Source organism: Palaemon carinicauda, chromosome 1 (genome assembly GCF_036898095.1).
Source record: "Palaemon carinicauda isolate YSFRI2023 chromosome 1, ASM3689809v2, whole genome shotgun sequence".
In the NCBI taxonomy this organism is placed as follows: domain Eukaryota; kingdom Metazoa; phylum Arthropoda; class Malacostraca; order Decapoda; family Palaemonidae; genus Palaemon; species Palaemon carinicauda.
Window position 1 is genome coordinate 269,420,220 of NC_090725.1, and position 12,150 is coordinate 269,432,369.

Genomic DNA, 12,150 nt, shown 5'->3' on the forward strand with positions numbered 1-12,150 from the left:
GGATGACTGGAGCGAGTCCGAACTGACCCAGTGGCTACACCTAGGCCGTTGGACTTGCGCGGAAGGGACCGACTTGCACTTAAAAGCTGCAAGATTTGGTCCATGGTTTCTGCGAGAAAACTCTTCCGCAGACGAGGAATAAATGGGCTCTATAACTTGTTAAGCAAAATTACCAAAAACCTAAACACACTTCCGTCTAAGGGAAGGGTCGGTCATTAAAAAGTGAAAGAGAGTCCATACTCTCTTCGTCACCAACACTTCCGTCTAAGGGAAGGGTCGGCCATTTAAAAGTGAAAGAGAGTCCATACTCTCTTCGACACCATAATTAAATCTATCCAAAACGAGTTCAAGTTTTGAAATGAAGATAAAACCCCTGCATAGCGAAAGCTCAAAACTGGAATAGTGTACTTCACCAAAAAGTTGTGAAAACAAATCCAGTTAGGGACGGCGTATTTAGTAGGTCTTGCCTGTGGCACGACAGAGGAAAAATTGAGTTCTTGTTGACAAGAAGTACTTGAGTACCTGCTCACAGATGGCGCTGTTGTGTACACCCCCACCTGTATAGCGATCGCTAGCGTATCCCGACCTTAGATTTCTGTCGGGCAACAGAGTTGACAGCTACATGATCATCGGGTAAGATTAATATTGAAAAATATTTTACTCATGTTAATCATAATCATCACAGTACAACTGAGTACACAATTGTATGATTAAATTTTTTCAAATACCCCTCTAAAGAACAGGCAACTATGACTCAAGAATGCTGTTTGAATTCTTTAGGCAACAACACAGCTTAAGCATAAATGTTGTGACCATCTAGTCCGCAAATTAAATAAATGTATAAGTAACCTGCCATGGAAAAAGGCTATTACACTATCAACCAATCCTGCTTGGAAACATTAGGCAATTGAGCCATTCAATCTTAAGGAATATAGCAGTTTTACTTTCAGCAGTATAAGCTCTGGAGAAATTATGCAATTATACCATCTAATTAACAGTCTTGATTATATAATAAAAGACTAAAGTCTGATATTTCAAGTTAATGCGAGCTTAAATTTTGAGGAAGAAATAGAAATAGCACTCATTGTCATAAAAAAAAGGTTATTATTGCTTTCCAATACTATAATATCACAGTTCAATGCATTACACCAAACTTCAAGGAACATTCCTCTATAATCTAAAAAGCTAATCATTCCCATAGCTTAGTCAAACGAATATGATACCTAAACTCTATTATTATTCATACTACACTGTGACAAAGTTTAGCAAATAGCAAACCTATCACATAAGGCTCTTTTCTAAGAATTTTTGGGAAAACCTATTTTGCAGCACACATCCTTAAATCTTGCTGCAACTATTACAGTATAAACACTTTACATGTATTAACAGTAGTCCAGACCCCCGGTTAGAATATGTAATTATTTTTCTCAAATCAAGAATTACTTGTATTATTTAATGTTACTAAATATAGGGAATTTAATTAAGATGAATAAATGAAAACTTAACTGAGAATATAAAATAAAAAAAAATAACGTAATTAAGATAGATAAAAGAAAACTTAACAGAGAATATAAAAGAAAAACTAACAAAGCCTAACTATAAAATTGTATGTCAAAGCAAGCAAAAGCCTTAACTATAGCTTCAAAACATTTGAACATCTTGAAAGGAATTTGGTAAATATAGCTAAATACATTAAACTCCGTAATATGTGTGAAGAAAACATGACATAAGCATACAATAAAGAAATTAATTTCATAGTATTTTTTTTCATTCTTAAACACAAACTTTACCAACTGTGCTTAATAGTGTCTTTATCAAATTGTACCTTCAGTATTGTTTTTTTAGTAACAACCATAGGTTGAACAAAATTTTCAAACTATTTTAAACTAATTCATCTCTATAATAATGTTAAATAGATGGAAAGGAAGGAGATAGGTAGGACATCAGAATGTCTCCAGTTGGCTTACATATGATTTTGCTATTGGTAAACTTTTGATTGCCACGACAAGAATGACAAATACATATTAGTTGAAAAACTTCTGAAAAATAAATCAACGGTTCATAAACTTGTAAAACAAGAGAGCAATAGTTTCAACTTGTACTTTTTAAAATTATTGGTCAGATGAGGAATAATAAAGTGCACTAGACAAAAGAGAGCCGCAAACCATTAATGCATATCAAACCACAGAAGGGAGAAACTTTTGTAGAAAACATCAATGACAATTCTATAATTCTAGAGGTTAGACTACAATGCCATTACAACCTGACAAGTTTCAGGATAGTTACACATCTGAAACCTGTCACTTAGTTGAATTTCTCCTACGCTTCTTGTAGATACTTTACAGTAACTAACTTGCATAACAGAATAAATGGAGAGGAATTTCAGTTTTACCGCTGTTACATAAGCAAAACCAATATTTCTGTGCACATTGGTCCTGACCAGTTCAAGCTATTTCACTATTTTGACAACCACATAGCTACCAACTAACAAGAATATGAGTGATTCAAACCAAAATAAATTTGATATTTAAAAAATAAAGTCACCTTCTAAAACCTCTATACTCTACTCGATTACAATTTTTTTTCTTTATTTGCGGACAAAAAAAGAAGTGAAAATACTAATTACTATAGATATCTAAAATGATAAAGAGTATCACCAAAATAATTCTACCTACATAAAATTAAGAAGATTTATGGTATTTATGTGAAATTCTACAGAAATAGAGAGAAATAGCTTAAAATGATAGAATTTCATCGACTATACATAATACACTAGTCTTACCAATCCCTTTATTTTTCTTTAACATTGATTGCAGCTAAGGCTGACCCATAGGCTGCATCACCATGGGAATCTAATGTGACTGGTAGCTTATACATATCTTCAAGTTCCTTATGAAGAATCTTATTTCTCATTAGTGCTGATCCTCCTCCAATGATACTTGTTACTCCATTTTCAGACAACATAGAGCTTGGCATCATGCTGAAAAAAATAACTCAAATTTATCACTTCAAGATTAACTTTCTAGACTCCAAAAGGTAATTACAGTCTCTTTTCTACTTATATCTTGTGACTTATGATAATCTGCATATACAAATAAAACAATTAAAAGAATTGGGAAAATATATACAGTTGTTGGAACAGAAAATCTGAGAGCACTATGCTTACAAAGTACAGATAAGACCAAATCCTGCTCTTACAACTACCAGTCAGTTGGCAAAAATTTTGTGCTGTTTCTTTTGATCATAATTATTGTTATTACAATAATGAAATTAAATTAGTGAATGAATATTTTTCAATATTAAACTTAGCCGGTGATCATATAAGCTGTCAGCTCTGCTGCCCGACAGAAAAACCTAAGGACAAAATACGCCAGCGATCGCTATACAGGTGGGGGTGTACATCAACAGCGCCATCTGTCGAGCAGGTACTCAAGTACTCCATGTAAACACAGAATCAATTTTCTCTCTGTCGTGCCACCGGCAAGACCTACTAAATACGCTGTTGCTTACTGGATTGGTTTTCACAGATTTTGGTGAAGTACACATTTCTAGTTATTAGCTTTCGCTTTGCAGAGGTTATCTTCAATACTTCCTTGCATTCTTTGATTGAATTTTGGATTATTTGTTGACGACTTGGATAGATTTTGAATTCCCCTTTGACTAATTCAAGATGGCTGACCCTTCTCAAGTCCCTAAATACAGAAAGTGTAGTGCTAGGGACTGTTCAAGGCGTCTTCCGAAGGCCTCTATCGATCCGCACACCATTTGTTCCAATTGTCGGGGTAAAACCTGTCAATTGGAAGATCGATGTGAGGAATGCGTTGGGCTTTCGGAATTCGATTTTCTCGAATTCCTGAAATATTCACGTAGGCTAGAGAGAGATAGAGTCAGGAGAAGTTCATCTCGCTCCGTTGATTTTTCCTCTCCCCATGCCCCACAACCTATTCCTTCCCCTGTAGTGGTTGCTCCTGATCCCCCTTCTAGCACTCAACAACCTTCGATGGCAGATATGATGCGTGCCATCCAGGCTCTGGGTGAGAGAGTCGAGTCATTGGCGAGTGACCGTAACCAACTCATGGCAGACGTCAAGGAGTTGAAGGGTAAGAGTGCAGTGGGTAGTGACAAAGTGAGTGGTAGTGTTGTGGAAAGTGTTAGTGTTGCGCTTGAGGGTGCGTCTGTTCGTGCCTGTCGTCCGCCCAGTCCGGGACCTCTTGCAAGCTCCCAAGCCCAGGGGAGAAGCAATGTCGTACGACCAAAGGGTTCGACAGGCTTTAATCAGCGGACAGACGTGCCCTCCGTGGTTTCGGACGTATCTTGCCAAGATCGCCCCACCCACAAGAAGACGAGAGAGCCCATTTATTCCTCGTCTGCGGAAGATGTTTCTCGGAAGAAACAATGGACCAAGGTCTCACGACCTCTCAAACGCAAGGTCCCTTCCGCGCAAGTCCAACGGCCCAGTTGTAGCCACTGGGTCAGTTCGGACTCGCTGCAGTCTTCCGATGACTGCACACCTAGTAAGAGAGGCAAAGCGGTACCGCAACAGGCAGTAACACCGTCTGTTGCCGCACCCGCTACTGTAGACCCTAAGTGGTCTTTGCTGCAGACCATGCAGACACAGTTAACATCTTTAATGCAGGACTTTCGTGCGGAGAAGGTTGACGCTGCACCCGTTAGCCTACAACCAACCACGGTTGTGCGTCCAGTTGACGCTGAGGCTACCTTCTCCCGCACTCCAGCTGTGAGAGTCCCGCCACCCATGCGCAGTGTACCCTGCCAGCCGCATGTTGACGTTCAGCGACGCACGGAACCCTCCGTTGACGTTCGCGAGTTACAACAACAACCTAAGTTGTTTTGTTTTGACGCGGTGCGTCAACCTCCGCAACCCACTGTGGTTACCACTACTCGCCCACAGCAGACTAGACAGTCAGGAGTAGACGCTTTGCGCCCCCGCGCAGCTATGGTTGTTGCCAGCTCACAGACTGACCAACAGTTCCATGACGTTGCGTCCAGTGCAGTCACGTATGCACCCGTGCTGCCGGACTCAGCTGACCAGCCAACTCCTACTCCGTTGCCGCTTCCTCCTCAGTATTCAGACGATGGACTCTCTGATGATGACGACGCTGCACACCTTGACGACCCGCACACGGACATCGACGAACCCAAGACCACGCCTCCCTCCTTGGACTTTAGAAAAGTTCTTGCGCTGTTCAAGGATATGTATCCTGATCAGTTTGTTTCTGCAGTCCCACGCTCTCCTCCATCTGAGTTCGCTTTAGGCACGCAGTCATCCGCGCCTGCCTTTACGAAGCTCGTCCTCGCCCGCTCGTCCAAGAGAGCTTTAAGAGTGTTGGGAGATTGGATGCAGTTCAAAAAGCACCTTGGGAAGACAGCATTCTTGTTTCCCCCTGCGAAACTCGCTTCCAGATCGAGCGTCTGGTATGCCACGGAAGAAGTTCTCAGCTTGGGAGTTCCTGCCTCTGCCCAGGGCGACTTCTCAAGTCTAGTAGACTCTCCCCGCAGGCTGGCCATGAGACGCTCCAAGATTTGTTGGACTCCTTCAGATTTAGACCATCTGATGAAAGGAGTGTTCAGAGCGTTCGAAGTGTTTAACTTTTTGGATTGGTGTTTGGGAGCGTTGAGCAGGAAGACCTCCCCTTCTGACAAGGAAACTTCCATGCTCATTATGTCCTGCATGGACAAGGCCATACGGGACGGTTCCAGTGAACTTGCGGCTTCGTTCGTTTCCGGGGTCCTCAAGAAACGAGAAAACCTTTGCTCCTTCTTGTCAGCTGGAGTAACACAATGTCAGAGATCGGAGCTTATGTTTACTCCTCTCTCGAAGTGCCTTTTCCCAGAGGAGTTGATCAAGGAGATTGCTGCCTCCTTGATTCAAAAAGACACGCATGACCTGGTTGCGTCATCTGCACGCAAAGCCACCCCTTTGCCTTCCGTGTCTAGACCCAGGATGGATACTCCAGCGTCAAGATTTATTCCGCCCTTTCGTGGCAGAGCCTCCAGCAGAGGAGGTGCTCGTGCCGAAGGGAAACGTGGGAGCAAGAAGAAAGGTACCAAGTCCTTTAGAGGCAGAGTCTGACTGCCACCTTCTTCAGACAGCAGTGGGAGCCAGACTCAAGAACTACTGGCAGTCCTGGGAGAACAGGGGCGCAGATGCTCAATCTGTGAAGTTGCTCAGAGAAGGGTACAAGATCCCATTCTTGCGCAAGCCCCCTCTAGCAACGACTCCCATCGACCTCTCTCCCAGGTACCGAGAGGAGGACAAGCGACTAACGTTGAAGCAAGAGGTGTCTCTCTTACTAGAAAAGGGAGCGGTAGTCAAAGTCCGGGACCATCAATCCCCGGGCTTCTACAACCGTCTCTTCTTAGTGGTAAAGAAGACAGGAGGGTGGAGACCGGTGCTAGACGTCAGTGCTCTGAATGTCTTTGTCACCAAGCAGACATTCGCCATGGAGACGACAAAGTCTGTTCTAGCAGCGGTCAGGAAGGAAGACTGGATGGTCTCTTTAGACCTCAAGGACGCTTACTTTCACGTCCCCATCCACCCAGATTCCCAACCTTTTCTAAGGTTCGTTTACGGGAAGGTTGTCTACCAATTTCAAGCCCTGTGCTTTGGCCTAAGCACGGCGCCTCTTGTCTTTACGAAACTGATGAGGAATATTGCCAAATTCCTGCATTTAGCAGACATCAGAGCCTCCCTCTATTTGGACGACTGGCTTATAAGAGCTTCGTCCAGTCGTCGCTGTCTGGAGAATCTAAAGTGGACTCTAGATCTGACCAAGGAATTGGGTCTCCTGGTCAATATGGAAAAGTCCCAACTGGTCCCATCCCAAACTATAGTGTACCTAGGGATGGAGATTCACAGTCAAGCTTTTCGGGCTTTTCCGTCGGCCCCCAGAATAAGTCAAGCCCAAGGATGTATCCAGAACATGCTAAAGAAGGACCGATGTTCAGTCAGACAGTGGATGAGTCTGATAGGGACGCTTTCATCACTGGACCAGTTCATTGCGTTAGGGAGACTGCACCTCCGTCCCCTTCAATTTCACCTAGCTGTTCACTGGAGAAAGGACAAGACGCTAGAAGCGGTCTCGATCCCTATTTCCGAGAAGATGAAGTCATCACCGACGTGGTGGAAGGACAACATCAACCTCAGAGAGGGTCTGCCCCTGACTGTTCAGACCCCCAACCACGTTCTCTTCTCGGACGCATCGGACACGGGCTGGGGTGCGACATTAGATGGTCGGGAATGGTCGGGCACTTTGAACTCGGAGCAAAGAGCGTTACATATCAACTGCAAGGAGCTATTGGCAGTTCATCTGGCCTTGAAAAGCTTCAAGTCCCTCCTTCTAGGCAAGGTGGTGGAGGTGAACTCCGACAACACCACGGCCTTGGCGTACATCTCTAAGCAAGGAGGGACCCATTCTATGACGTTGTACGAGATCGCAAGGGACCTCCTCACCTGGTCAAGAGATCTAAACCTATCTCTAGTAACGAGGTTCATTCAAGGCAACATGAATGTCCTGGCGGACCGCCTCAGTCGGAAGGGTCAAATCATCCCAACAGAATGGACCCTTCACAAGAATGTATGCAAGAGACTATGGGCCACATGGGGCCAACCTACCATAGATCTCTTTGCAACCTCGATGACCAAGAGGCTCCCAAATTATTGCTCGCCAATCCCGGACCCAGCAGCAGTTCATATAGATGCTTTTCTACTGGATTGGTCCCATCTAGACCTTTATGCATTCCCCCCGTTCAAGATTGTCAACAAGGTACTGCAGAAGTTCGCCTCTCACGAAGGGACAAGGTTGACGTTGGTTGCTCCCCTCTGGCCCGCGAGAGAATGGTTCACCGAGGTACTGCAATGGCTGGTGGACGTTCCCAGATCTCTTCCTCTAAGAGTGGACCTTCTACGTCAGCCACACGTAAAGAAGGTACACCCAAGCCTCCACGCTCTTCGTCTGACTGCGTTCAGACTATCGAAAGACTCTCGAGAGCTAGAGGCTTTTCGAAGGAGGCAGCCAGGGCGATTGCTAGAGCAAGGAGGACATCCACTCTTAGAGTCTACCAGTCGAAGTGGGAAGTCTTCCGAAGCTGGTGCAAGTCAGTATCAGTATCCTCAACCAGTACCTCTGTAACTCAAATAGCTGACTTCCTTTTATACCTGAGGAAGGAAAGATCTCTTTCAGCTCCCACGATCAAGGGTTACAGAAGCATGTTGGCAGCAGTCTTCCGTCACAGAGGCTTAGATCTTTCCAACAACAAAGATCTATAGGACCTCCTTAAGTCTTTTGAGACCTCGAAGGAGCGTCGTTTGGCCACACCAGGTTGGAATTTAGACGTGGTACTAAGATTCCTTATGTCAGAAAGGTTCGAGCCACTACAATCAGCCTCCTTTAAAGATCTCACTTTAAAGACTCTTTTCCTCGTCTGCTTAGCAACAGCTAAAAGAGTCAGTGAGATACACGCCTTCAGCAGGAACATCGGATTTTCATCTGAAACGGCTACATGTTCTTTACAGCTTGGTTTTCTAGCCAAAAACGAACTACCTTCTCGTCCTTGGCCGAAATCGTTCGATATTCCAAGCCTTTCTAATTTGGTTGGAAATGAACTAGAAAGAGTCTTATGCCCTGTTAGAGCTCTTAAGTTCTATTTAAGACGAACTAAACCTTTACGAGGACAGTCAGAAGCTTTTTGGTGTGCTATTAAGAAACCTTCTTTACCTATGTCGAAGAATGCAGTTTCCTATTATATCAGACTGTTGATACGAGAAGCTCATTCCCATCTGAATGAGGAAGACCATGCTTTGCTGAAGGTAAGGACACATGAAGTTAGAGCTGTCGCAACTTCAGTGGCCTTCAAACAAAACAGATCTCTGCAGAGTATAATGGACGCAACCTATTGGAGAAGCAAGTCAGTGTTCGCGTCTTTTTATCTTAAAGATGTCCAGTCTCTTTACGAGAACTGCTACACCCTGGGACCATTCGTAGCAGCGAGTGCAGTAGTGGGTGAGGGCTCAACCACTACATTCCCCTAATTCCATAACCTTTTTTAATCTTTCTCTTGAAATGTTTTTTATTGTTGTTTTTGGGTTGTCCGGAAGGCTAAGAAGCCTTTCGCATCCTGGTTGATTTGGCGGGTGGTCAAATTCTTTTCTTGAGAAGCGCCTAGATTAGAGGTTTTGATGAGGTCCTTTAGTATGGGTTGCAACCCTTGATACTTCAGCTCCTAGGAGTCGCTCAGCATCCTATGAGGATCGCGAGGCTCAGTAAGGAAGACGTACTTAAAAAGGCAGAGTAATTGTTCAAGTCGACTTCCTTACCAGGTACTTATTTATTTTATGTTTGTTATTTTGAATAACTGCTAAAATGAAATACAAAATACTTAGCTCTTAATAATGTAAACATGTAATGCTGGTCTCTACCCACCCCCCTGGGTGTGAATCAGCTTATATGATCACCGGCTAAGTTTAATATTGAAAAATGTTATTTTTATTAATAAAATAAATTTTTGAATATACTTACCCGGTGATCATATATTAAAGGACCCTCCCTTCCTCCCCAATAGAGACCCAGTGGACCGAGGAGAAAATTGGTTCTGTGTTTACATGGAGTACTTGAGTACCTGCTCGACAGATGGCGCTGTTGATGTACACCCCCACCTGTATAGCGATCGCTGGCGTATTTTGTCCTTAGGTTTTTCTGTCGGGCAGCAGAGCTGACAGCTTATATGATCACCGGGTAAGTATATTCAAAAATTTATTTTATTAATAAAAATAACATTTTCTTCATACTCTCTTTACTGTAACAAAAAGATTAATGCTTATGATAAAAACTAATAAAAAATGTCAAAATTGTCTAGGCAATAGAATATAGATAGTAGTGTAATAGAAAGAATAGTTACTATATGAAAAACCCCACTAAAACATTTGTTTAAAACAACTTCCTTAATTATGTAAATGTTATGTGCCAATTTCTTGTTAAGTACTTTGGTTTATCATTTTGTAAGGATTAACTGAATTTTTACTTCGGTAACTGAATTTTTACTTCGGTCTTTTTATACAATTACACTATCTTTTTTATATATAAGTATCATTATGTTTGTCCTGTTACTCATTATTGGTTATTGTAATGTTTTTATTGAGACTTTGGCAAAAAAAGTGCATGTTCTGTATTTTCACTTTAATTGATTTTATGAATATCTATGACCAGCATAAGGCTTATATAGAGCTTTGTGTTACAGTTTTATTTGTTGTTCAAAGACCATTCAGAGCCTACAATCTGAGATTTCCCACTCAGATTGTCCACCAGCACATTCTTCTTAACAGGGATGAAACGGGCGGATAGGGCTACCGAGTTGCCTTCGTCCATATCAGGATTCCTACATCTAGATGGCAGAGGGGCTGTGAAAAGTACCTCCTTGGTTGTTTATGTACGCCACTACTGTAGATATTGTCGCTTTCCCCCGCACCACAGACTGCCCGGAGCAGAGCTGAAGGAATTGTTTGAGCTGGGAATGCTGCTCTAATTTCCAGGAGGCTTTATGTGGCACTGTCATTTGAACTTGGACCAGAGCCCGGAGGCCGTGTGGTACAACAGGTAAGGCCCTGCCCTCCTTTTGAGGCATCTGTAAAGAGCATCAGTTCCAGGGAAAAAGAGAGGTCTACTCCCCTGAGCAGATTGGTCTTGGACACCCACCAGTTCAGGTCTCTCTTTTGCTCTAATCATATCGGAACCATGATGTTCGACGGGTATAAACGCTGAGACTAAGAGGTCTTCAGCTGCCACTGCAAATACACAGGCAGCTGTTGAATACCAATTTCTTCAAGGAGGCCAGGTGCCCCTGCCGCCATTTTACCTAATTTTAGACTTGCTTAATTCACCTACAATAGCCTTATGGTTTAAGCATCTGTCACTGCTCTAAATTACATTCTCCCTTATTTTATGTTATAATTCCACACCCAAATAATAAAACCAATCACCTTAGACTTGTGTAAACAAATAAGGAGTAGAAACATATTTAATTGATCAATTTACTATGCCAAGATTTAATAAAAAGACATTAGGAACAGGACAACAAAATTCTTATATAACATATAATCTAATATAATTACCATAGCTAATGAGTAATACGCTGTCATTCAATAGGTCGTTGTCGTCTTATAACTCGTTGCTTTTATTGAACGATTTATTTGTTATACACATGAATATTTGCCGCCTTCTCACTGCTATCTGGTTTCTTGATAATGGCTACTAATATTTCCACTGAAATGACGTACTATTTCTTCACACTACTAGCAGTATCGCCACCAATCTTGTGCTTTATTGCACTACCGCTAGCAATCTGTCACCAATCTTGTGCTTCATTGCACTACCACTAGCAATCTGCCACCAGTCTTGTGCTTCATTGCACTAACATTAGCAATCTGCTTACAAGGAAGGTGACTTATTCCCCGAATAGTTCATGTTGTGCAGCGGAGCATGAATTGTAATTAATCACAACATATATTTTCTTTTCTACAGATAGCAGCAACGTAGAACAAAAGGCCAATGGCTTCTGCTGCCCTGTTCATTATCCTGCGCTTTATGTGGTACCTCGTGAGCTGCCAATGTTACGAGGTAGCAATCATTGTCAACCTTCAACTTGAACAAGGCTTGTTGATGGAAAGCATAGTTTGCTGCCAGGAGGTTTGCCTCCAGGGGTTGGAGAACCTTCCCTTATGAGTTGGATTGCACCCCCTTCCGAGGGAGAGCTTCCCTACTTCAGCCGTTCAGTAACCTTCCTCCTTTCGGGAAGAATTGCGGACAGCTCGACGAGTTTTGCTTCTGCTATCTCGTTGCCGAAGACTGTGCTTCTTTCCCTTGAACTGGGGAAAACCAAGTCCAAGGCTTGTTCCTCCTTCGAGGGAACTTCTCTCTCTCGTTCGCGAGAGAGATTGTTACGCCTACACTTTTTTTCCAAAGAGCTGGGAGAAAGCTTGTCTTAGGCAATGTCCTCCTTCGGGAGGACTTCTCTCTCGTTGGCGAGAGAGATATTATTACGCCAACGCTTTTTCCCCATAAAGCTGGGAGAAAGCTTGTCTTAGGCGATCTCCTTCTGGAGAACTTTCCTCTCGTTCGTGAGAGATAACTTGTA

The 12,150-nt window shown here is 42.9% G+C and overlaps 1 protein-coding gene across 6 annotated transcripts in view; it reads right to left on the minus strand.

Annotated features, from left to right (window-relative positions):
* Nucleotides 1–595: 595 nt before the first annotated feature.
* Nucleotides 596–12,150, minus strand: part of LOC137656253 (sedoheptulokinase-like) — a 166,075-nt gene continuing 154,520 nt past the window's right edge. For all 6 annotated transcript variants that reach the window (XM_068390446.1, XM_068390456.1, XM_068390426.1 and 3 more), the window contains one exon: nucleotides 596–2,980. In XM_068390446.1, coding sequence (XP_068246547.1) covers nucleotides 2,791–2,980 — 190 coding nt within the window. In that variant the 3' untranslated portion in view covers nucleotides 596–2,790. The remainder of the gene's footprint in view (nucleotides 2,981–12,150) is intronic.